General features: G+C 72.6%; 3 protein-coding genes across 9 annotated transcripts; 1 reads left to right on the plus strand and 2 right to left on the minus strand.

Annotated features, from left to right (window-relative positions):
* Nucleotides 1–1,001: 1,001 nt before the first annotated feature.
* SPATC1 (spermatogenesis and centriole associated 1) lies at nucleotides 1,002–3,234 on the minus strand. Its single transcript, XM_052786824.1, has 4 exons — nucleotides 2,724–3,234; nucleotides 2,073–2,426; nucleotides 1,456–1,595; nucleotides 1,002–1,325 (listed from the first exon to the last, which is right to left on the minus strand). The coding sequence occupies exons 1-4, from the start codon at nucleotides 3,232–3,234 to the stop codon at nucleotides 1,002–1,004; spliced, it is 1,329 nt and encodes a 442-aa protein (XP_052642784.1).
* Nucleotides 3,235–6,170: 2,936 nt separating this feature from the next.
* Nucleotides 6,171–12,072, minus strand: GRINA (glutamate ionotropic receptor NMDA type subunit associated protein 1). 4 transcript variants are annotated; one of them, XM_052787970.1, is made up of 8 exons: nucleotides 11,968–12,072; nucleotides 9,229–9,569; nucleotides 8,664–8,720; nucleotides 8,424–8,536; nucleotides 8,138–8,338; nucleotides 7,659–7,787; nucleotides 7,394–7,537; nucleotides 6,171–7,125 (listed from the first exon to the last, which is right to left on the minus strand). In XM_052787970.1, the coding sequence occupies exons 2-8, from the start codon at nucleotides 9,533–9,535 to the stop codon at nucleotides 6,976–6,978; spliced, it is 1,101 nt and encodes a 366-aa protein (XP_052643930.1). In that variant the 5' UTR covers nucleotides 9,536–9,569; nucleotides 11,968–12,072; the 3' UTR covers nucleotides 6,171–6,975. The 4 variants fall into 4 exon arrangements, with proteins under 4 accessions (XP_052643930.1, XP_052643931.1, XP_052643932.1 ...); XM_052787971.1 differs by having other exon boundaries at nucleotides 11,958–11,978; XM_052787972.1 differs by lacking the exon at nucleotides 11,968–12,072 and adding an exon at nucleotides 10,309–10,428.
* Nucleotides 12,073–12,248: 176 nt separating this feature from the next.
* On the plus strand, nucleotides 12,249–18,253 carry PARP10 (poly(ADP-ribose) polymerase family member 10). 4 transcript variants are annotated; one of them, XM_052787965.1, is made up of 11 exons: nucleotides 12,249–12,568; nucleotides 12,735–12,895; nucleotides 13,637–13,882; nucleotides 14,342–14,569; nucleotides 14,743–15,305; nucleotides 15,484–15,696; nucleotides 15,834–15,972; nucleotides 16,110–17,030; nucleotides 17,200–17,336; nucleotides 17,430–17,604; nucleotides 17,722–18,253. In XM_052787965.1, the coding sequence occupies exons 2-11, from the start codon at nucleotides 12,736–12,738 to the stop codon at nucleotides 18,024–18,026; spliced, it is 3,087 nt and encodes a 1,028-aa protein (XP_052643925.1). In that variant the 5' UTR covers nucleotides 12,249–12,568; nucleotide 12,735; the 3' UTR covers nucleotides 18,027–18,253. The 4 variants fall into 4 exon arrangements, with proteins under 4 accessions (XP_052643925.1, XP_052643928.1, XP_052643927.1 ...); XM_052787968.1 differs by having other exon boundaries at nucleotides 12,259–12,560; XM_052787967.1 differs by having other exon boundaries at nucleotides 12,475–12,560; nucleotides 17,466–17,604.
* Nucleotides 18,254–21,350: the final 3,097 nt, after the last annotated feature.

The raw sequence follows: 21,350 nt of genomic DNA on the forward strand, positions 1-21,350 counted from the left end.
GGTGCAGGGTGGGGGGGCGGCAGGCTATTCCCCCCACTCTTTCCCCCAGCACCATCCCCGGCATCTCCCACCCCAAGGCAGGCAAACACCCCGGCCCCAGCTCCATCGTGGTGGCGGCGGCGGCTGCACAGGGCCGTATATACGGTGGGGCAGGAGCGGCCGCGGCACCTCTGGCATTAAGGCTGTGCCCCAGCTGGACTGCACCCGTGGGACTGACCCCCCCCGCCCGTCCCCTTGCCTTGCACAGAACCCGGCACGGGGGTCCACGCCACCCCCCCCCCCCACCTACCCGGGTGCTGCCGCTTGCCCTCACCCGAGGAGCAGCAGCTCTGCCGTCACAGCGTGGCCCAGCACGGCACGGCAGGTGGTTTTCCTCTGCGGCCGGTTGGCCCCCCCCGCTCCGTTTCCTGCCGCCACTTCCCCTTCCCGTCGCCGGCACCCAACTGCCCCACGGCCGCAGGCGGGAAGGGGGGTTCTTCCCTCCACGCCCCCAGTACCCTCGCCCGGGCACTCCGCTGGCACCCCGGCGCACCCCGGCGCGAGGGTCCCAGCCGGCCATGGTGAGACCCCCGCCGAGGCCCTGACCCGGCCGCACCACGGGGCAGCCCCCCCCTCCTCGGGGATCCCCGCGCCGCGGCACCACAGACGTCCCAGGTGCTGGTTCCCGACTCTTGCTTCCGCATCCGACCGGCTTCCCCTGCCCACGACCAAAAGGAAAAGGACCGCAGCCTTGACCGCAGTGTGACCTCCTCCGCCCCGGCACGGCTGCCTGCACTTGCTGCTTGCAGCCCTGCTGCATTGCTGCCTGCACCCCAGCACGGCTGCCCGTCATGGGGGTGTCCCTGAGCAGGAGCAGCAGCAGTGACGGTGGCACTTGTGGTGCCCGCCGGAGTTCCCAGATGAGGGTGAGGGCACTGGAGCAGGTTTATTGCACAGTGCGGGGCTCCGACTGACGGCGGCACAGCCGGTGCCGGTGCCGGTGCAGGAGCCGGCCCAGCCGCTCACCAGAGGAAGAGGGGCTGCCCGTCCTCCTGTGCCAGCTCCTGCAGGCACTCGAGCAGCACCAACGCGTCCGGCTGCGCCGGCGGCGGCACCGTCTCGGTCACCACATGGCGCAGGAAGGCCGGGCTGTGGCGGGTGCAGGCGTCGGGGCCGGCCGGCTCCGGCAGGATGCCGTAGGTGTTGACGAGGGACTCGGCGAAGGCCGGGTGCACCGCAGGGCTGTAGCCCAGTGCCCGCAGACGCCCCATCAGGCTGACGTAGCGCCGGGCTGCGGCGGTGCAGCACCGCTCGTCAAAGCCCCCCGGCAAGGTGCCGAGGGCGGTCTGCAGGGAGACACGGGGCAGGGTCAGCCCGCCGGCACCCATGGGTGCCTGAGCAGAAGGGGACCAGGGCACGCTGGGCTGCGGCCGCAGGCATTGTGCCCGGCTCCCCGGTTCGGCCGCACCAGCCTACCGCCATGATCTTCTCGGGGATGTTGGCGACGGTGAAGCCGTAGAGGCGGGTATGGTCGGGGAAGACGCTGGCGAGGATGCGGCGGTCCAGTTGGAAGGCGATCTCGCCCACCAGCTGCTCCCATGCCGGCTGCCGGCCATCTGCGGGAGCCGCCGACGGGTGCTTACCCCTGCCCCGGGACGGACCCCGCGCTGCCGTCCCGGTGACCTCTCCCCATGCCCCCCCTGACCTCTCCCTGTGCCCCCCACCACCCCGGGGGACCAGGCCAGGCCTCGCTGCTGATTCCCAGTGCCAGGGGTCCCTGCAGGGGGGTTGCAAAGGCCAGCGTGCCGGTTTTGCAGGGCAGAAAAACCCCTGTGCCAGCTTTGCAGGATGGAAAACCCACGTGCCAGCTCTGCCCACGCAGGGCTGCCATGTGCCAACTTTGCAGGGCAGAAAAGCCGGCATGCCGGCTTTGCCCGTGCAGAGGCTAACGGTGCCACGGCATCCCCGGGAGCTGTTGCCCCCCGGCTATCCTGCATGTCCCCCCGGCACAGGGTGGCCAGAACCGCTCTCCAGGGACCTCGCCATCCTCCCCAGCCACGGAGCCAGTGCCAGTGCCGTGCCCCGGTCCTCACCTCGCGGGCTGGAACTCTGCGGCGGATCCCGGCTGGAGGCGAGCCGGTCGGCATCGCGGGCCGCCTTCCACCAGGTCACCTTGCGCCGGGTGTCCGGCAGCCGCAGGTCCAGCGGCTGCTGCTCCTCCGGGGACGGGGGCGGCGGGAGCGGGGACGGGGGGGCCCTGGCCCCCGATCCCTGCAGGTCCGACAGCCGCAGGCTGGGGCCACTCGGCTCCGGTGCCGGGGGGTCCCGTGGCGGTTCAGGGGGCGGCCGGTGGCCAGGGGGGTGGCCGGCAGAGCCGAAGCGGTTGAGGGGGCAGGAGAGACGGTGGCTGTTGGGGCTGGGGCTGCCCAGCACGGTCACTGGGAGGGCTGCCAGGACAAGGACAGCGGTCTCAGTCCCCGCAGCCCCAGGGGGCCCTGCACTGTGTCCCCCCACCCCACACCCCCCACCCGTGCTGACCTCAGCCCCAGAAATGCTCACAGGGAGGTACGAGGCAACAGCAGAGGGACTGGGATGAGATGAGGATGGGGCTGGAATTGGGATGGGGATGGAGATGGGATTGGAATGGGGATGGAGGCATGGATGGGATGGGATGGGATTCAGCCCACCACCCCTCCTCCCAGGAGCTTTGGGGTCACACTACCCCCAGACCCCCCCCCCAGTACTTCTGCTCCCGGTGGCAGGTGAAAGCATCCCAGTGCTGATGTCGGTGCCAACGTCGGTGCTGCTCGGCATGGGCAGCGTGCCGTCCTGGGGCTGCTGGTCCCAGAGGGGTTCCCAGGGGGGGATCTGGAAGATCAGGCTCTGCTCCAGGGGTGCCAGCTCCCAGTCCGGGGCATTGGCTGCGGGAGGAGGTGGGGGGGGTATTTGCAGCCGTGGCACCCACTGGCCCGGGACCACCGCGGGACCACCCGTACCCCCACCTGGGCTGGGGAAGGCGAAGCCTCCTCTGCCGGAGCGGGGCACGGCGGCGAGGGGGGGTGCCGAGCTGGGTGCCGTGCCGGGCTGGCCGTGCAGGAGGTGCCGCAGGTGCCGCTGCTCCTTGAGCCGCCCCACCGCCCGCGTCAGCTCCTCGTTCTCCGCCAGCAGCGCCTGGATCTCGCGCCGCAGCTGGTCGTAGCAGGCGAAGACCGAGAGCCCCGCGCGTTGGGGGCGGCCACGGGGCACCGGCTCCATGGCAGCCCCCCGGCACCGGACTGTGCCGCTCACGCCGCCCCGTGCCCCGTGCCGGGTGGCAGCGCCAGGGCCAGGGGCATGGAAAGGCCCCTGGCTCACCACAGGACACCGGGAGCGGCCAGGGCATCAACGGCGGGTGCCGGGGAGAGCCGGTTCCGAGGGGATGTCACAGAGGGACGGTCCCCAGCCCCCCCCCCATCATACAGCTGCAGGACTCGGCCCCCCCGGCACCATGGTGCTCTGTCCAGGCGGGCACCCATTCGACCGCCGCGAGGACGGTACGGCGGGCACCCTACGGCAGAGAGGCGTGGGGGGAGCCACGGGTGAGGGTAGGGCAGCGGGTGGGCAGGGCAGGAGGGCTGCACCCCCTCTCCTGCTGGATTTTGGCCATGGTGCGGGCGCTCTGCGTGCCACGTCCCAGCCACGCTCGGAGACGACGGCCAGTCTCGCCGTGCTCCCGAGCTGTTGCGACAGTGCCGCCAGGCACAGGGCGATCCCCGTGTGCCACGGGGGGGGGGGGTGCGTGGTGGGGGGTCCAACTCCATCCCCCTTCTTCTGTGGTCGCAGGATCCCCCCAGCACCAGCCCGCCGGGCAGCTGGGGCCGTGCTGCGGCGGGTGCCGGGCCAGTGGCACGCTGGTGCACGAGGGGCAGCTATGGGGGGCCTGGCCCAGCCCCCCCTGCTGCTGGGACCCCCGGGACGGCTGCGCCCTGCCGTACCCCTGCCACCCCAGGTGGCCCGGCGGGCCCGGTGCGCCGGCACGTTCCGTGGACAGCCTGACCAGCACCGTCTTCTCCGTGGCCATCTCGTCCGCCAGCACCGCCAGTCCGCCAGCACCGCGCTGCGCCGGCGCTGAGGGGCCTGTGGAGGAGACCCTCAGCGCCGTGCTGGCATCCTGCCGGCTCAGCGCCGAAGCGGCCATCGACCGCCGCTCCTTCATCGCCAGCGGCCTGGCCTCCCAGCTGCTGGAGGAGCTCCTGAGCCAGCAGCTGCCAGGGACCGAGCCGGGGCTGGCCGAGGGCTCCGAGAAGCAGTGCCGCACCGCTGCCGCCTCCTCCTCCTCCCTGGAGAGGCTGCGCCGGCACGACCGCCGCTTCCAGCGGGCCAAGGAGCGCTTCCAGAAGCAGGGCTGGGCGCCAGCCGCCAACGCAGACCAGGACACCGCGGCGATGCCGTGCCACGGGCGGCCCCAGGAGAGCCAGGGCCAGGTGCGCTGGGGCCAGGGGAGCGCGGCGCAGCCGTGCCTCGAGGCCCGCGGGCACCTCTTCTGCGGCGCGGCCTGGCACGCCGCCCACGGCTGCTGCGCCCGGGTGGAGACGGTGAACAGCGCCTGCCCGTGGGACGCGGACCCGGGCACCGTCTCTCACACCTCCCGCAAGCCCCGCGGCGAGCGTGGACGCGGCCGGGGTCCCGCCGGCCAGCCCCCCCCGTCCTACCCCGGCACCTGGGCACCGGCTTGGAGAGAGCCCCAGCAGCGCCCAGAGAAGGGCTGGGGCTCCCCGCGGGACGCGCCAGCCGGCCGGCCTGCCAGCGGCACCGCGAGCGTCCCCGCGGACGGCCAGCCCTCCTGCACCGGCACCGTCTGTGCCATGCTGAGCCCAGAGCCGCAGCACTGCTGGGGAGCCGCCGGCTCCGTGCCCAGGGTGGGCAGGGAGCCCGAGCCCACCCAGCAGCCCCATGCCCAGCAGGTAGGCATCGGCGTGCCGGCCCGGTGCGGACCCATGTGTGGCCAGGCACGACCCTCGCCCTCCGGTGCAGGAGCCCCTTGCCGCGCCACCAGCTCCCTGCCTCTTCTCCTCCAGCTGCAGGGCCCCGCCGGGATGCTGCGCTACCGCGATAGGGAGCCGGCACACGGCTGCGGCTCGGTGCCAGGCTGCCCACCGGGCCCACGGAGCCGGGGCGGCAGCAGGAAGGAGCTGCGCTCCCGGGAGCGAGCGGGACAGCGGGACGCGACCCAGAGCCACCACGGCCGCCGCGAGCAGGAGGAGATGCTGGTGCCGGAGAGCTGGAGCCGGGGGCAGGAGCGGGGCAGGGAGCCCGGTACTCCCGGCAGGCAGCGGCAGGAGGACGGCAGACAGCGGCCCCCCACCCCGGACGGAGAGGGGTCCCTGGAGCGGGACCCCAGCGCCTGCCCAGGCACCACGAACATGGTGCGGTTCATCGCTAGGTCCTTCGAGCTCAGGGCCCAGCAGGACGCGGCGCGAGCCGAGAGGGAGCGGCAGGCCTGGCGCTGCCGGGGAGCCAGGACTGCCGACAGCCCCCCCGGCTGCTCGGGGGGTGACCCTCGGGCCCAGAGCTGGCTGGTGGCAGAGGCTGCAGAGTGTGGCACAGCCGGGGCGCAGGCAGCGGCCCAGCCCTACCGGGGCGGCAAAGCTGGGGGCCGCGATGGCGAGGAGGGCAGGCGGCGCGGCGGACACAGCAAAGGTCCCTGGTGCTGAATAAATCCCTGCCGGTGACTGACCCCCGAGTGCCGTGGCTGGAACGCCCCGGGGATGCACGGGGAGATGGGTGACGGGGGTCCCCAGCCCTTAAAGCCTGCAGCACCTTCAGCAGGTGCTTCTCCACCCTGGCTGCCGCTGCCTGTGTGGGCAGGGATTGCCTGCCCGCCTCCAGGAGCAGCCAGGGACTGCAGGCAGGGAGTGGGAGAGAGGGGGGAGCGTCGGGGGCAGCCCCAGGCAGGGTGCAGGCAGTCCTGCCTGCCCCTCCAAGGACAGGGCGCTCAGTACATTTAGTCTTTATTGGGGGGCCTGGGGTGCAGCGGGCGGGAGGGCAGGGAGAGGCCCGGGGACAACCCCGTCCCCAGAGGGTCCCTGCAGCCCCCAGAGAGCAGGACGGGGGAGTGGGGGGTCCTGCTTGCAGCAGGGGGCCAGCAGCCCCGGGCTCGGCCATGCCAGCCCCTGCCAGCGTCGGTGGGGAAAGGAGAGCCAGAGCTGGCAGAGATGAACTAGACCGAGGTTTATTAACAGCGGGAGCTGGAGCCACAGAACGGTGCAAGAACAGAGCCTTGGCCACACGGGGAGAGGGCTGGGGACCCCCCCCCGCTGCCTGGGCAGGGACGGGCAGGGACAGCGGCTCAGGCCCTGGGAGGGGGCCAGGTCCCCACAGGGATGCTCTGCAGTGACCAGTGCCCAGCTCGGGGACCCCCCCCACCCGCTTGGGTGGCGGGACCCTGCCCGCAGCCCTGCCTGCAGCCCGAGGAGGGGCTGGGGAGCCGGAGGGGGGGCCGCTGGCGCTGACCTTGCCTGCGTGGCCGAGGGGGGCGGCGAGGGCAGCGCGTGCGCAGGGGGAGCGGGACGGAGGGGGTGAGCTCCACCACGGATGGGGGGAGAAAGTGCTTCCAGTCCGCGTTCAACACAAGGTGGGGGGAAAAGCCGTATTCACAGCGGGGAGGGGGGAAGCGGAGGGCCTGGGCAGGGGGCTTCTAGGGGGGACAGGAGGGGCAGCAGGCGGCTGCGACACCCCAGCAGGCAGGCAGGCAGGCAGGGGCAAGCCCCTTGCCTCCCAGCAAGGGGACAGAACTGTCACCCCGTGCCCCCTCCCCAGCCCCACGAGCCCCCACAGCCACTCCCGTCAGGAGACGGGGAGGTGGCTGGGGTCAAAGAAACTCTTAACGGGAGAACTGACAAGGGGGTGCGATGAGAACACCAAACAAAACCGGCTACGGGGGCGGAGGGGGGGGACCACAAACCGGGACACGCGCCGGGGGGTGGCAGGGGGGCCACGGCGGCGGCGGTGGGGCCGCTACTCCTTGGCCCTGCCGATGATGGCCAGGATGTAGAGGAAGATGTTGATGATGTCTGTGTAGAGGTTGAGGGCGGCAAAGACGTACTCCTCAGGGCTGAGCGCCAGCTGCTTGTTCCCCAGGATCATCTGCGTGTCCACCGCCAGGAACTGCGGGAGAGGGGATGTCATGGTGGGGGGACACGGAGCCTGGCAGGGGTTGGGGGGGAGGCCAGCAGCACCCCACACCCCCCACAACCAAGCAGCTGCCCCACAAGCGGGTCCCTTGCCCCCCTGTCCCCCCAGCTGGGCCTGGGTCCTGTGCCCCCCACCCACAGCCTGAACCCCCAGGGATCTGGCAGACGGCTCAGCCCCCCCCCGCCTGGGGAAGGGGGAGCAGCAGGAGGCAGAGGAGGATGGGGCCCCCCCCGGCACTTACACAGGTGAAGAGCAGGGCCCCCAGGGAAGCGTAGATGATGTCCATGATGCGGTTCCGGATGAAGATGCAGAGGATAGAGAAGACGATGAGGACGACGAGGCAGATGATGAGCACACCCCGGCAGGAGGTGAAGTCGTACTTGGTCTGTGGGACAGGGGAGAGTGAGCAGGGAGCCGGTTCTATGCCTGGTTCAGAAGCCCCCAGACCCAGCAGAGAGCCTGGGGGGGGTCACCCAGCCGCCCGCCCACCCACCCCGGGAGCTGACCTGCAGGGAGAAGATGACGACGCTGAAGCAGACGACGACGGTGATGCCCACGGCCATGATGACGGCATCGGTGTTGTAGAAGCTGGCGATCATCCCCACCATGTAGGACAGGCTGACGGTCAGGATGGACTGGGGAACAGACGGGCACCACGTCACACCGACTCGGCTGCCCCACCCCTCTCCTTTGCCACCCACCGCCGGGTCCAGCCGGGCCTGGTGACACCACACCTCCGCGGCACCCAATGCCCTTCGCATAAAGCTCTTGGCTCTGCCAAGTCCCGAGCAGGCTCCGCTCTCGCCAGGCCAGGCAGTCGCCCCCTCTGCACCCCCCAAACCCGCCCAGCCATGCCCCCCGTCCCTCCCTGTCCCCACAGCCATCCCCTGGGCAGCCTGCGGGACCTCGGGCATCCCCAGGGCCATGGGGCACAGGGCTGCCAAAGCCACGGCCAAGCCCACCGCTGCCCTGGCACGGCACTTACCAGAGCTACCAGGTTCCAGGGGTGCTTGCGACGGAAATCCCCGCAGCAGCTGAGGACGATGAGGGAGATGAAGAAGACGGCATAGGAGACGTAGTACGTCCAGACGTTGCGCTGCACGAAGCCCTTCACGCCTTTCACAAAGGTGAAGATGGCCACGAAGGCGAAGGTGACGGTCAGCTGCAGGGTCAGCACCAGGAAGACCTGGGGGACGGGGACAGGTCACAGTGGGGTGCCCAAAACCCCTGCCCCCCCCACCCCCCCCAAAGTGCCCCCAGCCAAGTCCCACCTTGCGGATGAAGGCCTGCCGGATGCTCTTGTCGTCCCAGTGCGCGGTGGGGAAGTCCTGGTTGTCATAGTAGGAGGGTGGCCCGTCCTCGTGGTAGGTGCTGTGCAGGGGGGCTGCAGGGAGAGGAGGGGGGCACGGGTGAAGGGAGCCAGGAGCGGGGGGGGCTGCCTGCACCGCCGCGCCGTGCCGAGTCCCTGTCCTAGGGCCTGCCTGCCCCTGCCCGCCGGGGCGGCCGCTCACCGACTCGGATGACCATGATGCCCGGTCTCCACGGCCAGCGGTGGGGCCTGGCTCCAGCTGGCAGCGGCAAGGGAAGAGGAAAGATGGGGCTGAGGGGGTCTGGGGGGCGTCAGGGGCCGGGGGGAGCAGAGCTCTGTGCCCCCCAAGCCGAGCTTCACGCCGGCATCCCCACCGAGCTGACAGCTCCAGGTAGCGTCCCCCGCTCCCGGGGCCACGGCCGGCACCCTCCTCTGGCTGGCAGGGGCACCCCAGGGCCAGGCTTGTCTGTGGGGGCTCGTGGGGCAGGACCCCTTCCCCTGGGGGTCCCCACAGCCCCGCTCGGGCACCCTGAGCTGCGCTACCAGCCAGACCCCCCCTCGCCCACCCGCGCCAGCCACACGGCCAGACCTGCTTCTGCCCGGCCAAAATGGGGCCAGTGCTACCGAAATGGGGCCCTCCCTCCACTGGACACCCCCCCGCACCTCCCAGGGCTGTCATCAGCACCCGCTGCGGGGGAAACCCCCTCCTCGCCCGCGCCCCAAAACGGAGCCCCCCCCCCCATCCCCCCTCGAGCCCCGTTACTTACAGTCTTGGTCCCCAGGGACCATGGGCTGCGGCTGGGCATAGGGCGGCTGGGCGTAGGGACCCTGGGGGTACGGCCCCGGGGGGGGGTACGGTCCGGGGGGATACGGCCCCGCAGGGGGGTACGGCCCCGGGGGGGGGTACGGCCCCGGCCCCTGCGGGAAGCCCGGCTGGTTGTAGGGTGCCGGGGCGAACTGGGGCTGGGGGTACGGTGCGGCGGGGTAGGGGGGCTGGGCGTAGGCTGGGGGGGCCGTCGGCTGCTGCCCCGGGAAGCCCTCGCCCGTCACCAGGAAGCTCTTCTCGTGGGACATCTTCCCCCCCCCGGCTGGCTGCCGCGCCTCTCCGCTGCGGGGAGGAGGGAGAGGGGTGGTCAGACCCGGCGGCCATCACCCCCCATGGCCACCACCCCCTGCCGCTGTCACCCACCGTGGCCATCACCCCCCCCCCCCCAACTGCCGTCACCCTCACCCGCTGCCATCACCCACCATGGCCATCACACCCCCCCCCCCGCCATCACCCCCTGCTGCTGTCACCCACCGTGGCCATCACCGCCCCCCCCCCCGCCATCACCCTCACCCGCTGCCATCACCCCCCACGGCCATCGCTCCGCCACAGCCATCAGCCCCCCGCCACAGCCCCTCTGCCCCACACTCAGGCAGGCCTGGGGGGGGTCCCCGACCCGCCGCAGCCCCACGGCGGGGGGGGGTCCCGGTCCCACCCTGCTCGCTCCCCAGGCCCGCACAAGATGGCCGCCCGGCGGCAGGGCTGTTGCCACAGTGACAGCCCCACGGCCGCCCCGGCCCGGGCCCTGCGGGGAGGCCTCGGCCATGGCGGTGGCCGGTGCGGGCGGCCGGTGGCTCGCGGCGGCCGCCGGCAGCGGCGACGGGAGCCCCGGCGCTGCCCGGCTGACCCGCGTCGCCAGCCCCGCTGCCTGACGCTGCCCGCCCCGGGACCAGCTGCCATCCCCGCTGCCGGAGCACCGGGGTCCAACCAGACCCGGCACCGTGGTCTCCCCTCACCAGCGGTGACCGCCGGCGAAGGAGCGGGACCGGCAGCGGTGCCACACCGCAACCCACGGCCCTACCTCCGGCGGCTGGCTGGCGAGCGGGGCCGCGGCGGCGGGGGCTTGCCGCAGGCACCGGGGACGCCCCCGCTCCGGATCGCCGGGCCCAGCCACCGGCGGACACCGATTCTGCGTGGAGCCCGGGATTACAAAACCAGGCGGCTGTGGGAATGGCGGCTCCGGCTGCGGCCCTGCGTGGTGATCGCCTGCCGCCGGTGCCGCCGTCGTGATGATAAATGCGGCCTGGCACGCAGCGGGGACAGGCAGCTGCCCGCAGGGCTGGCAGCTGGCAGGCAGAGCCCCCGGCCAGCCCTGCGCAATCCCACGCCGCGGCAGGCGGGACGTGCCGGAGCCGGTGCCGCAGCGAAGCACCGGCGTCCCTGGGCCTGGTGCCGCCTGCAACCGGCGCCAGCGCCAGGGCCTGGCCGAGTGACAGCCCGCCTGGCCGGTGGCGCAACCGAAGCCGGTTGCCCTCGTGACGTCCCGGCCCGGTGCCACCGGCCTCGGGGAGGGACAGGGTGGGGGCTCGGCCCTGCGGCACCGCGGCTGCGGGCACTTGCCCCCCGGCCCGGCAAGGGGCCGCCAGCCCAGACCCCCCAGCACGGGCAGCCCTGGGGGAGGGCAGGGACCCCCTCGTGGGCAGCGCCGTGGGGGCACGGAGGGTGGACGGAGCACCCCGGGCTGTGGATGGCACCGGCACGGGGTGGGGGGCACAGGGAGCATACGGCATGGGGTGCACCCCAGATGGGGGGCACAGGGTGCGCGCAGCACGGGGGGCATGCGGTGCGTGGGGGGCACGTGGCGCAGGGTGCAGCCCGTGTATGGGGTGCATACAGCATGGGGGGGGGGGGGGCACAGCGCGGGGGGGAGCAAGTGGCATGGGGCAGGGGGGACAGGGCACATGTGGCATGGGGTGCACCCTGCATGGGGGGGCATCGGGTACAGGGGGTGCCTGCAGCGGGGGGTGCGGGGGGGTCAGGGGGTACAGGGGGTTCAGGGAGTGCAGGGAGTGCCTGCAGCAGGGGGGGTGGGGGGTTCAGGGGGTGCCTGGTGCAGGGGGTTCAGGGGGTGTCTGCAGCAGGGTGTGCAGGGGGTCCTGCAGCAACAGGGTGCAGGGGGTGCCTGCAGCTGGGGGTTCAGGGGGTTGCAGGGGGTCCTGCAGCACGGGGCGCCCGCTGCACGAGGCGGAGGCACACCACAGGGTGCGCAGCTGGACGCAGCACGGGGTGCAGGGGGGTGCCTGCCGCCCGCGCCCCCCCCCCCCCGGTTTTTCCCGGGAGCCCCCGTAAGCGGCTTTGCCCTGACGCCCGGTAATGCCCCAGCGCGGCCTATTTACGGCAGCAGCAATCCTAATCCCCCGAGCGCTGCCCCGCGGGGCGGGGGGGGGGGCTTGGGGGGCCCCCCCCCGTGCCCCCGGCAGCGGGGTCCCGCACTGCGGCCCGGCTCGACCCGCTCGGGGCTCCGCTCCGGCCGCCCGGTTGTGTATCGTCCGCCCCCCCCCCCCCCCCCCCGCCGCGCACCGGGCCCATCTGCTGCGGAATGCGGCAGCGCGGTGCGGGGCGGGGGCGGGAACCGCGCTCGCGGGCGGCGCCGGGGCCTCCGTGCCCCCCCCTCACACCGCAAACCCCCCTCCCCGGTGTACCGGACCCCCCCCCCCCCTCTCCCGGTACCCCCGCTCACCGGGCCGGGCCGTGTGACAGCGCTGGCTCCGCTCCGCTCCGGTCTGGGCGGGGCCTCGGGGAAGGGGCGGGGCCTCAAGCAAGGGGGCGGGACCGAGGGAGGGCCGGCTCCGCTCCGCCTTTATTGGGCGGGGCCTGCGGGGAGGGGGCGGGGCCGCGCGGCAGCGCTGGCTCCACTTCGCCCTGACTTCTCCGACGCGCCGGGGCGGGGCCTGAAGGGAGGGGCGTGGCCTGTGGGGAGGGGGCGGGGCCGCGCCGCAGCGCTAGCTCCGCTTCGCCCTGACTTCTCCGACGCGCCGGGGCGGGGCCTGAAGGGAGGGGCGGGGCCTGCGGGGAGGGGGCGGGGCCGCGCCGCAGAGCGCCCCCGTGTGGCGGCAGAGCCCCTGCCTGGCCCTGCCCGCCCCCCCCCCCCGCCCCCCCCCCGTGTTGGGGAACGGGGCTTTCTCCTGGTTTCTGCCGGTGTCACGCGTGGGGCCGGTCCCGTGTACACCCCCCCAGGAGGCCCCTCCCCTTCCCGTTCCTCTTCCCGGTCCCGCCCCCCCCGGGCCGGTTTCGGTTTCGTTTCTCCGCCGGGGCGGAGCCGAGCAGAGCCCGGTGCGTGGGTAGGGGAGTGGGGGGGTGGTCCTGCCCCGGGGCAGTTGTGGGGGCACGGGGGGGGGTGCTGTGGTCTGGGGGGGGGCATGTGGGACTTGGGGAGGGGTTGGGGTCACGCGTGGGGGGGGCGAGGGGGGTGTCTGACATTCCCCCAATGTGTGTGTGCCCGGGCAGGATGGCGGAGGGGGTGCTGGAGGTGGGGGGTGTCCCCCCCGGCACGGAGGAGGAGTTGGTGGTCCTCTACTTCGAGAGCCGGCGGCGCTCGGGGGGGGGGCCCGTCCAGAGCTGCCAGCGCCTCGGCCCCCTCCTCTTCCTCACCTTCGAGAAGCCCCAGGGTGAGCGCGGGGCGAGGGCGCGGCTGCTGCTGGGAGCACTGGGATGGGGGGGTGGGGGGCATTGCGGTCCCAGCCAGGAGCACTGGGATGGAGTGCGGGAGGTCACCCCCAGCCCCACCGAGAGCAGTGGGATGGGGTGTGGGGGGTCCCAGTCCCAGCTGGGAGCACTGGGATGGGAAATAGGGGGTCCCTGTCCCAGCTTGGAGCACTGGGATGGGAAATAGGGCGTCCCTGTCCCAGCTGGGAGCACTGGGATGGGTTGTTGGGGGGTCCCAGTCCAAGCTGGGAGCACTGGGATGGGTTGTTGGGGGGACCCTGTCCCAGCTGGGAGCACTGGCATGGGAAACAGGGGGTCCCTGTCCCAGCTGGGAGCACTGGCATGGGAAATAGGGCGTCCCTGTCCCAGCTGGGAGCACTGGCATGGGTTGTTGGGGGGTCCCAGTCCCAGCTGGGAGCACTGGGATGGGGAACAGGGGGTCCCTGTCCCAGCTGGGAGCACTGGGATTGAGGTGCAGGGGGCTTCCAGTCCCAGCTGGGAGCACTGGGATGGGGGTGGGGGGCATCCCCACTGGGAGCACTGGGTTGCAGTATGGGAGGGTGGCACCCCCAGCCCCACTGGGAGCACTGGTGAGCGGTGCTGTGCCCCCCAGGGGGTCCCAATGGGGGGCAGGGTGCCGGGTGGGCTGGGGCGCTACGCTCCCCCTCCCCACCCTGGTGACACCCATCCATCCCCCCGCGCAGATGCCCAGAACGTCCTGGCCCGCAGCAGCCACCGGCTGGGGGGGGCTGAGCTGGTGGTGCGCCCTGCCACCCCCTGGGACCCCACCCGCCTGCTGCTGCGGGACCTCAACCCCCAGACCCCCCCCGAGCTGCTGGAGCTGCGCCTGGAGACCCTACTGGGACGCCCCCCCAGCACCTTCAGCCTGCGCCGGGGCCCCGCGCCCGGCTGGGCGCTGCTGCACCTGCGGGACCCCATCACCCCCCGAGGTGGGTGCAGGGGGGGGAGCGATCCCCTGGGGTGGGGGGCACCGCGCTCCCCTCGCTACGGTGCAGCGGTGGCGCCGGGAGTGCCGGGGTGGCATTTTGGGGTGCGGGGTCTGCTGCGCCGCTCGGTGGCCAGGACCACGGCAGCGGTGTTTTGGGGTGACCGGCTCAGCAGAGGGCCGGTGCTGCCAAGTGCCGCGGCGCCTTATCCCCACAGCGGGTGACTGGTAGTGCCGGTGAGCCAGGGCTGGTCAGTGGTGGGGGTCCTGCTGGTGAGTGAATCGTGGTGGAGGTGCTCCTGGCGATTGTCTCCTGCCAGAGCCCGCGGTGACAAACGGTGTCATCGGCACGGCCGGGCGGCTGAAGGGGCTTCCAGCCCCTGGCCGCTGCCAGGGCTGTGGGGGAGCTGCCGCCGTGTCTCCAGGGCCCCCCCCGGCATCACCGCCACCCCTGTCCTGGCAGAGTTTGCGGCGGCGGAGCAGCGGGCGCAGGGGCTGGAGGGGGCCGCGCTGGCCCTGCTGCGGCTGCCGCGGCCCACCAGCGTGCTGGTGCGGGCAGAGGCGCCGGGGCTGAGCCACGACTTGCTGGAGCTCTACTTCGAGAACCGGCGCAGCGGGGGCGGCAGCGTGCAGGCGGTGCGGCTGCTGCTGGGCGGCCGGGCGGCCGTCGTCACCTTCCAGGAGCCGGCAGGTGAGCAGGGGCGAATGGGACCTCCCCGCCGGCGCTGACCCGGCCGGCTGCCGGTGCCGAGCTTTGGCCGCCCGGCTCCGTCCTGCCTGCGCCGTGACTGTGGCGAGGGCAGGGCTGGGTGCCGGGGGGGCGGCTGCGCTTGGCCGCCGACTGCCCATCCTCTCCCCCCGCAGCGGCGGAGCGGGTGCTGCAGAGACCCCATCGGCTGCAGGACACGGTGCTGGTCCTCACCCCCCATTACCCCTTCCTGGAATCGCTGGAGGGAGACGCGGACGCCCCACCAGACGCGGACCCCCTGCGGGACACGGACACGGCCCCCCCACCAGACATGGCCCCCTCACAGGACACAGCCCCCCTGCCAGACACAGACCCCCTATGGGACACAGCCCTGGCCCCCCCACCAGACACAGCCCCCCCACCAGACACGGCCCCCCCGGCTCCTGCCAGCCGAAACACATGCCCGGAGGCGGCAGAGCCGCAGGTGTTGAGCCGGGTGCCGGGAGAGCTGTCGGCTGCCTTCCCCGGCGGGGATGAGGACACGGAGGGTGACGAGGACGCGGCCGGCCGGGGGCAGCGCCAGGAGCAGGTGTTGGCGGGGTCGGCGCAGGATGAGGCGCTGGTGCCGGCAGAGCCGGGAGCGCTGCGTTACCTGCAGCGGCACTACCAGGACCTGCTGGCCAGCATCCCCGAGGTCTCCCTGCTGCCGCTGGAGGGGGAGGACGTCGCCGGCTTTCGGGTGAGCTGCGGGCAGAGGTGCGGGCAGGGGTCTGTGCCTGCGGCTCCCACCTCCCCTTCCTCGCCACAACGGGCCGGCAGCGGGTCTGCGGCTCCCTGCGGCGCCCAGCGGCGAGGGCTGCTGGTGCCGCGGTGCCAACGTGGCGGGCAGGCCCTGACCGCCCAACCCTCGCCGGCAGGTGAGCGGGGAAACGGGCCGGTGCCGGGCAGCGGCCGATTTCCTGCAGAGCCTGCTGGGCACCGTGGGCTCGCAGCTGGTGACGCTGCGGTTCCCCGGCATCGCCCGCTTCCTGCGGGACAAGGGCGGGCAGAGCATCCTCCAGCAGCTGGAGAGCCGCTTTCAGTGCGTCATCGACCTGGACGGCGTCCACTGGAGCCCCCCGGACCCCCAGGTACGACCAGCGCCCACCCTGACTGGGGAGGGCGGTGGGGCTAGCGCCGGAGCCGGCAGGAGGTGGGTGCCGTCGTGCCGGTCCGTGCCACGCAGGTGCGGTACTGGTGACGGCGTCCTGCCCCTCTGTCCCCACAGCCAGAGCTGGAGGAGCTGCTCCCCCCGAGCTGCTGCCGGGACCCCCTGCCCGTGGCACTGCGCTCCCGGCGCTGGGACCTGCCTGATGATGCCGACGGTGCCGATGATGCCGATGCAGACGGCCTTCACTCCAACATAGGTGAGGGGTGGCATGGGGCGAGGGGGCCGCTCCAGCACCCGGTCTCCTGGCGCCGCGGTGGGAGGGGGCCGCGGATGCCAGTTCCTTCCCCACGCCGTGGTCGGGACTCGTGGTTGACACCTCGCTCCTCCCTGCAGAGGAGATCAAGGAGCTGCTGGCGGCGCTGCACCCTGGCGAGGCCGCCGGTGATGAGGAGCCTGCACTGCAGCCCGGCGACATCCTTGGTGGGGAGCAGGACCCCGACGCCGAGCCCCCCGAGGCGGCCGACGGGGAGGGCACCAGGGAGACGCCGTCAGGCGGGCTGGAGGAGGAGGAGGCGCAGATGGTGCTGGCCATCCAGCGCTCCATGGACAGCACGCGGCGCGAGGAGGAGGAGCTGGCGCGTGCCACCGCGCTCTCCCTCCGCTCCTACCGCCACGAGCAGCGGGCAGCGCCCGGCGCACGGGAGGAAGAGGAAGATGCCGGCCTCCTGGCCGCGCTGGAGGCCTCCCTGGAGGAGGCTCTGCCGGCGGCGGACGCGGTGCAGGTGACGCTGTTCTCCTCCTTCGAGCAGGACGTGGCCGCGGTGCCGCGGGAGCTGGAGCAGGCGCTGGAGGGGCGGCTGCGGGCAGAGGAGGTGGAGAGCGAGTGCCTGCGGGCGCTGCCGGCCGCCTGCCGCCGCTGCCTGACCTTCCTGCAGCGCAAGCACGCCGTGCGCCTCTGCCTGCGCGACGGCACCGCCACGCTGAGCGGCTTCGCCGAGTACACCGCCGCCGCCGCCCGCGACCTCACCCTCCTGCTGCAGCGGCTGCCGCAGCCGGAGCGCGGTCCCCCCGCCGCCGCCACCGCGTGCTGGGTGCGCTGGGACCCCTCCGGCACCGCCGTCCCCTACGCCCCTGAGGCTGCCGCGCTGCTGGAGCGGGCCTGGCTGCGCCGGGCGCGCCGGCTGGACCTGCTGCTGGACGGACGGCCCTTCACCGTCGACTTTGAGCGGATGGAGGAGTACGACATCGGCAACGCCACCGCCGTGGCCATCTCCCGCAGCCAGCCCCCGACGGAGAGCGCCCGCCGCCTGCTAAGTGCGTGCCGCTGCCCCCAGCATTGCCGGTGCGGGTACCACCGCCGCTGCGCCGTGCGAGCGGGATGGTGCGAGCGGGATGGTGCCGCGGGGCCAGTCTTGCCCCGCCGCGGGGTCCCCTGCCCGGGGAGGTGCTGTGCCGTGCCGGCGTTCACTGGGGCTGCATCCAGCAGGGCCGGAGGCGCTGGGTCTGGAGGAGGAGGTGAGGCTGATGCCGCTGGCCGAGGACTCGGAGGAGTTCCGCGACACCGTGTGCCATTTCTACGAGACGCTGGAGGAGCTGCACAGCAAGATCAGCATCGTCAAGGTGGGTGCCGGCGGCACCGGGGGGGGGGACACAGGACCCCGGCCGGGGGTGTCCCCGCGGCAGAGCCCCGGACGCTGCGGTGCTGCCCAGCAGGTGGAGAAGCTGATCCACCCGCTGCTGTACAAGCAGTACCAGCTGAAGAAGGCCAGCATGGAGAAGGCCTGCGCCGGCGGCACAGTGGAGCGGATCCTCTTCCACGGCACCACCGAGACCTCCAGCCGCGAGATCTGCTTGCACGGCTTCAACCGCAGCTTCTGCGGCAAGAACGGTGAGTGCTGGTGTGGGAGTGGGGTGCCGATCTGGGCACGGTGCCGCTGGCACGTGCCCCCCCTGCTGCCCCAGTGCCGTGGGCTGATGTCCCCCCCCCCCTCCACCGGCCCCACAGCCGCTCTCTACGGGCTCGGCGTGTACTTCGCGGTGGACGCGGCGGTCTCGGTGCAGGAGCAGTACTCGCCGCGCAGTGCCGACGGCAGCAAATACGTCTTCGTGGCCAAGGTGCTGACTGGGGACTATGCGGTGGGAGGGCAGGGGCTGCGGGCCCCCCCGCTGCGGGAGGGGGCCGGGGCCCCCCTGCGCTACGACAGCGTGGTGGACAACCCCCTGCAGCCCGCCATCTTCGTCATCTTCAACGACACCCAGGCCTACCCCCAGTACCTCATCACTTGCCGCCGCCACGGGGCCCCCCCCTGAGCCCCCCGGCACCCACCGTCCCAGTGTACTGGCCCTGCCAACGGGGGCTTGGGGCTGGGGGTGTCCCTGCCCTGCTCCAGGGGATTGAAGTTTGTGGGGGTCCTCACCCAGATAGGGCCCCCCCTCGGCCCACCTTTCCAGCCCCTGGGAAGGGGGGTGTGGGAGGATTTGGGGGTCACCAGTGCAATAAGAGCAAAACTGGGAATAAAGTTGGAGCCTTTCCCTGTGTCCATGAGGTTTTGGGGGGCTGTGGGTGGGGGGGGCGGGGGGGCTATGCTTTGGGGGTCCCGGAGCTGCCCCATGGGGCAGGGCTGCGAGCTGGGGACCTGCCTGCAGCCACGGTGGTCCCCAGGGCATGGTCCCCCATCCTGGGATCGGGTCCCCCCCATCCTGGGGACACTGTCCCCTTTGGGCTCATCCCGCCTGTCTGGGGGTCAGGGTCTCCCCCAGGTTTGTCCCCCCCTGTCCTGGGGATGGGGTCCCGTTCGGGCCTGTCCCCCCCATCCCAGGGACCAGCCCCGCTCCCAGCAGCCCCGGTGCAGGTGAGAGCATGGGATGCAGGACACGGTGCTGGGAGCCCTTGCCGTCTGCCCGCCCCGATCCTGGGAGGCCAAGAGCGGAGCTGGGGGCTCAGCCGTTCCCCCCGCCTCTGCCCAGGCCAGGGCCCGTGGGGTCCGTCCCCCCCCAGAGCCCCCAGTGCCGGGAGGGGAGGTGTTCCCTGGGACCACGGTGGGCGCAGGGCGGGTGGGCATGGGGGATGGATGTGGGTGGAAAGGATGGGAGAGGACAGGGGCACATGTCCAGGATTCATGGGGTGCAGGGACGCCCGGTGCTGGCTGGGGCTGGGGGTCACGGGACTCCAGGCTGGTGCTGGTGCCGGTGGCACCTGAGGGTGCTGTGGCTCTGCCATGAGCACTACCGGCCACCCCGGCTTGGCCCCAGCCCCGCTGGCAGCCGGGCAGCGACGGCATTTCTGCTTCTCCCCGTGGCTGGGTCCCGGTTGGGGGGAGGACGTGGTCCCGGGCTGGCACCGGTGCTGGGAACCCTCTGTGCCCACCGCAGCACAGTGCCCTGCCAGCTCCGGGGTCGCCGGCACCGAGGGTATCCGTGCCTGGCCCGGTGCGAGGGACAAGCTTACGGCATCGCCTGCCTGTGCCAGCGCTGTCCCCCACGCTGGCATCGCCCACCCCATGCTGGCAGGCGGGTGGACAGCGTGGGGCCGGGGGCTGCTGGTGGGAGCGGCTGCAGGGCCGTGGCGTGCTCTGGCCGGGCTTCAACGCTGTGGTGCTGCCGGTCCGGTCGGCTTGGGATTGGGCTGTTCCCACGGCCTTTCCCACAAACCCTGCGCTGGGGCTGCTGGGGTGTGGGGACGGAGCTGGGGTGCAGGCAGAGCTGAGGGCAGGCAGGGGGGGCAGGCTGTGCCGGGCGTGCTCTGTGCCCCCCCCCCCCCCCCCCCCAGGCTTGCTTTGCCAGGCAGCGGATTTGCGGAGGCCCCTGAGCCCCGGTGCTGGGAACATCCAGACCCTGGGGCTGGATCCGGCCCCGCTCCTGCTCCCCCTTCCCATGGGGCGTCGAGGGGCCGGGAGCCGCCGGCGGATCGGGAGCGGCAGCATGGCCCTGCCAGGCCTGCGGTTTGGCACCGCCGCGGTGTCAGCAAGCAGAGAACGCTCCGGAGCATTCCTTCCTCTGCCTGCTGTTAACCCTGCCCATGCTGCAGCCTGCCTGCCTGCCTGCCTGCACCCTGCCTGCACTGCTGCCTGCCTGTGCTGCACCCTGCCTGCTCTGCACCTGCCTGCAGTGCACCCTGCCTGTGCTGCAATCTGCCTGCACCGCATCCTGCCTGTGCTGCACCCTGCCTGCTCTGCACCCTGCCTGTGCTGCGATCTGCCTGCACCACATCCTGCCTGCGCTGCAATCTGCCTGCACCGCATCCTGCCTGCGCCGCACCCTGCCTGTGCTGCAATCTGCCTGCACCGCATCCTGCCTGCACCGCATCCTGCCTGTGCTGTACCTGCCTGCTCTGCACCCTGCCTGCAGTGCACCCTGCCTGTGCTGCAATCTGCCTGTGCTGCAATCTGCCTGCACCATATGCTGCCTGCCCTGCACCCTGCCTGCAGTGCACCCTGCCCGCGCTGCCCTCGCTGCCTGCCCCAGCCCCAGCCGCAGGCAGGGGGCTGGTGGGCACCGTGGGGGTGCAGGAGGGCTGCTCCGCTCCCCGAGAGGGTTAAGGCCCCGCAGGCAGCTGCCTGCTGCTGCCGGCCTGGCCCGGGCCCAGGCCGGTTGGGGCAGGCAGCGGGATCCGCAGGCAGGGATGAGTCAGGCAGGGGAAGCGCAGGGGCCGTGGGAGCTGCTGGGGCCGGGACAGGGCTGGGGGGACCGGGGGGGGCAACGGGTACAGGCTGCAGGCAGCCTGCCTGCCTGGGGACATGTCCGCCAGCCGGGTGGGAACGGGGGGGCACCCCATGGCATGGCCCCCCTGCTGACGGAGGTGCCCACTGGGCACGGGGGATGTGGGGGACACAGGAGATGCGGGGGATGTGGGGACACAGGGGACATGGGGGACGTGGGATGTGTGGGACACGGGAGATGCAGGAGACATGGGGATGCAGGGGACACGGGAGATGCAGGAGACATGGGGATGCAGGGGACACGGGGGACACAGGGGATGTGGGGGACACAGGAGATGCAGGGGACATGGGGACACAGGGGACACGGGGGACATGGGGGACACGGGATGTGGGGGACATGGGGACACAGGGGACACAGGGGACATGGGGACACAGGGGATGTGGGGGACACAGGAGACACAGGGGATGCAGGGGACATGGGGGATGCAGGGGACATGGGGACGCAGGGGACACAGGAGATGCGGGGGACAGAGCTGTGCAGCGGAGCTGCCTGCTGCACACGGGGCACAGGGGACACGGGGGACGCAGGGGACAAGGAGGATGAAGGGAATGAGGGGACCAGGGTGATGTGGTGTGGCTGCCTGCTGGACATGGGGTGGGGGGAATATGGGGGACGCAGGGGACGGGGGGACCCAGGTGATCCCAGGGACATGGGGGATGTGGGAGACACAGTGGACATGGGGACACGGGGGACACGGGGACAGAGCCGTGGGGCAGAGCTGCTGCCAGAGGGGGTTCGGGCAGGCAGGAGAGGTGGCTCGGCTGGGGACAGCCCTGTCCCCCCCCCCGGCCAGCGCTGTCCCCCCACTGCCCCGCACTGCCGCCGGGCCGGATCCTGGTGTCGTGCCTGCTCTGCCATGTCCAGCTCCTTCCCTGGCCGGGGGCACAGTGGGACCGGGGTGCGGGGGCCGGGGGG

The sequence above is a fragment of the Harpia harpyja genome, chromosome 5, assembly GCF_026419915.1.
Source record: "Harpia harpyja isolate bHarHar1 chromosome 5, bHarHar1 primary haplotype, whole genome shotgun sequence".
Taxonomy (NCBI): Eukaryota; Metazoa; Chordata; class Aves; order Accipitriformes; family Accipitridae; genus Harpia; species Harpia harpyja.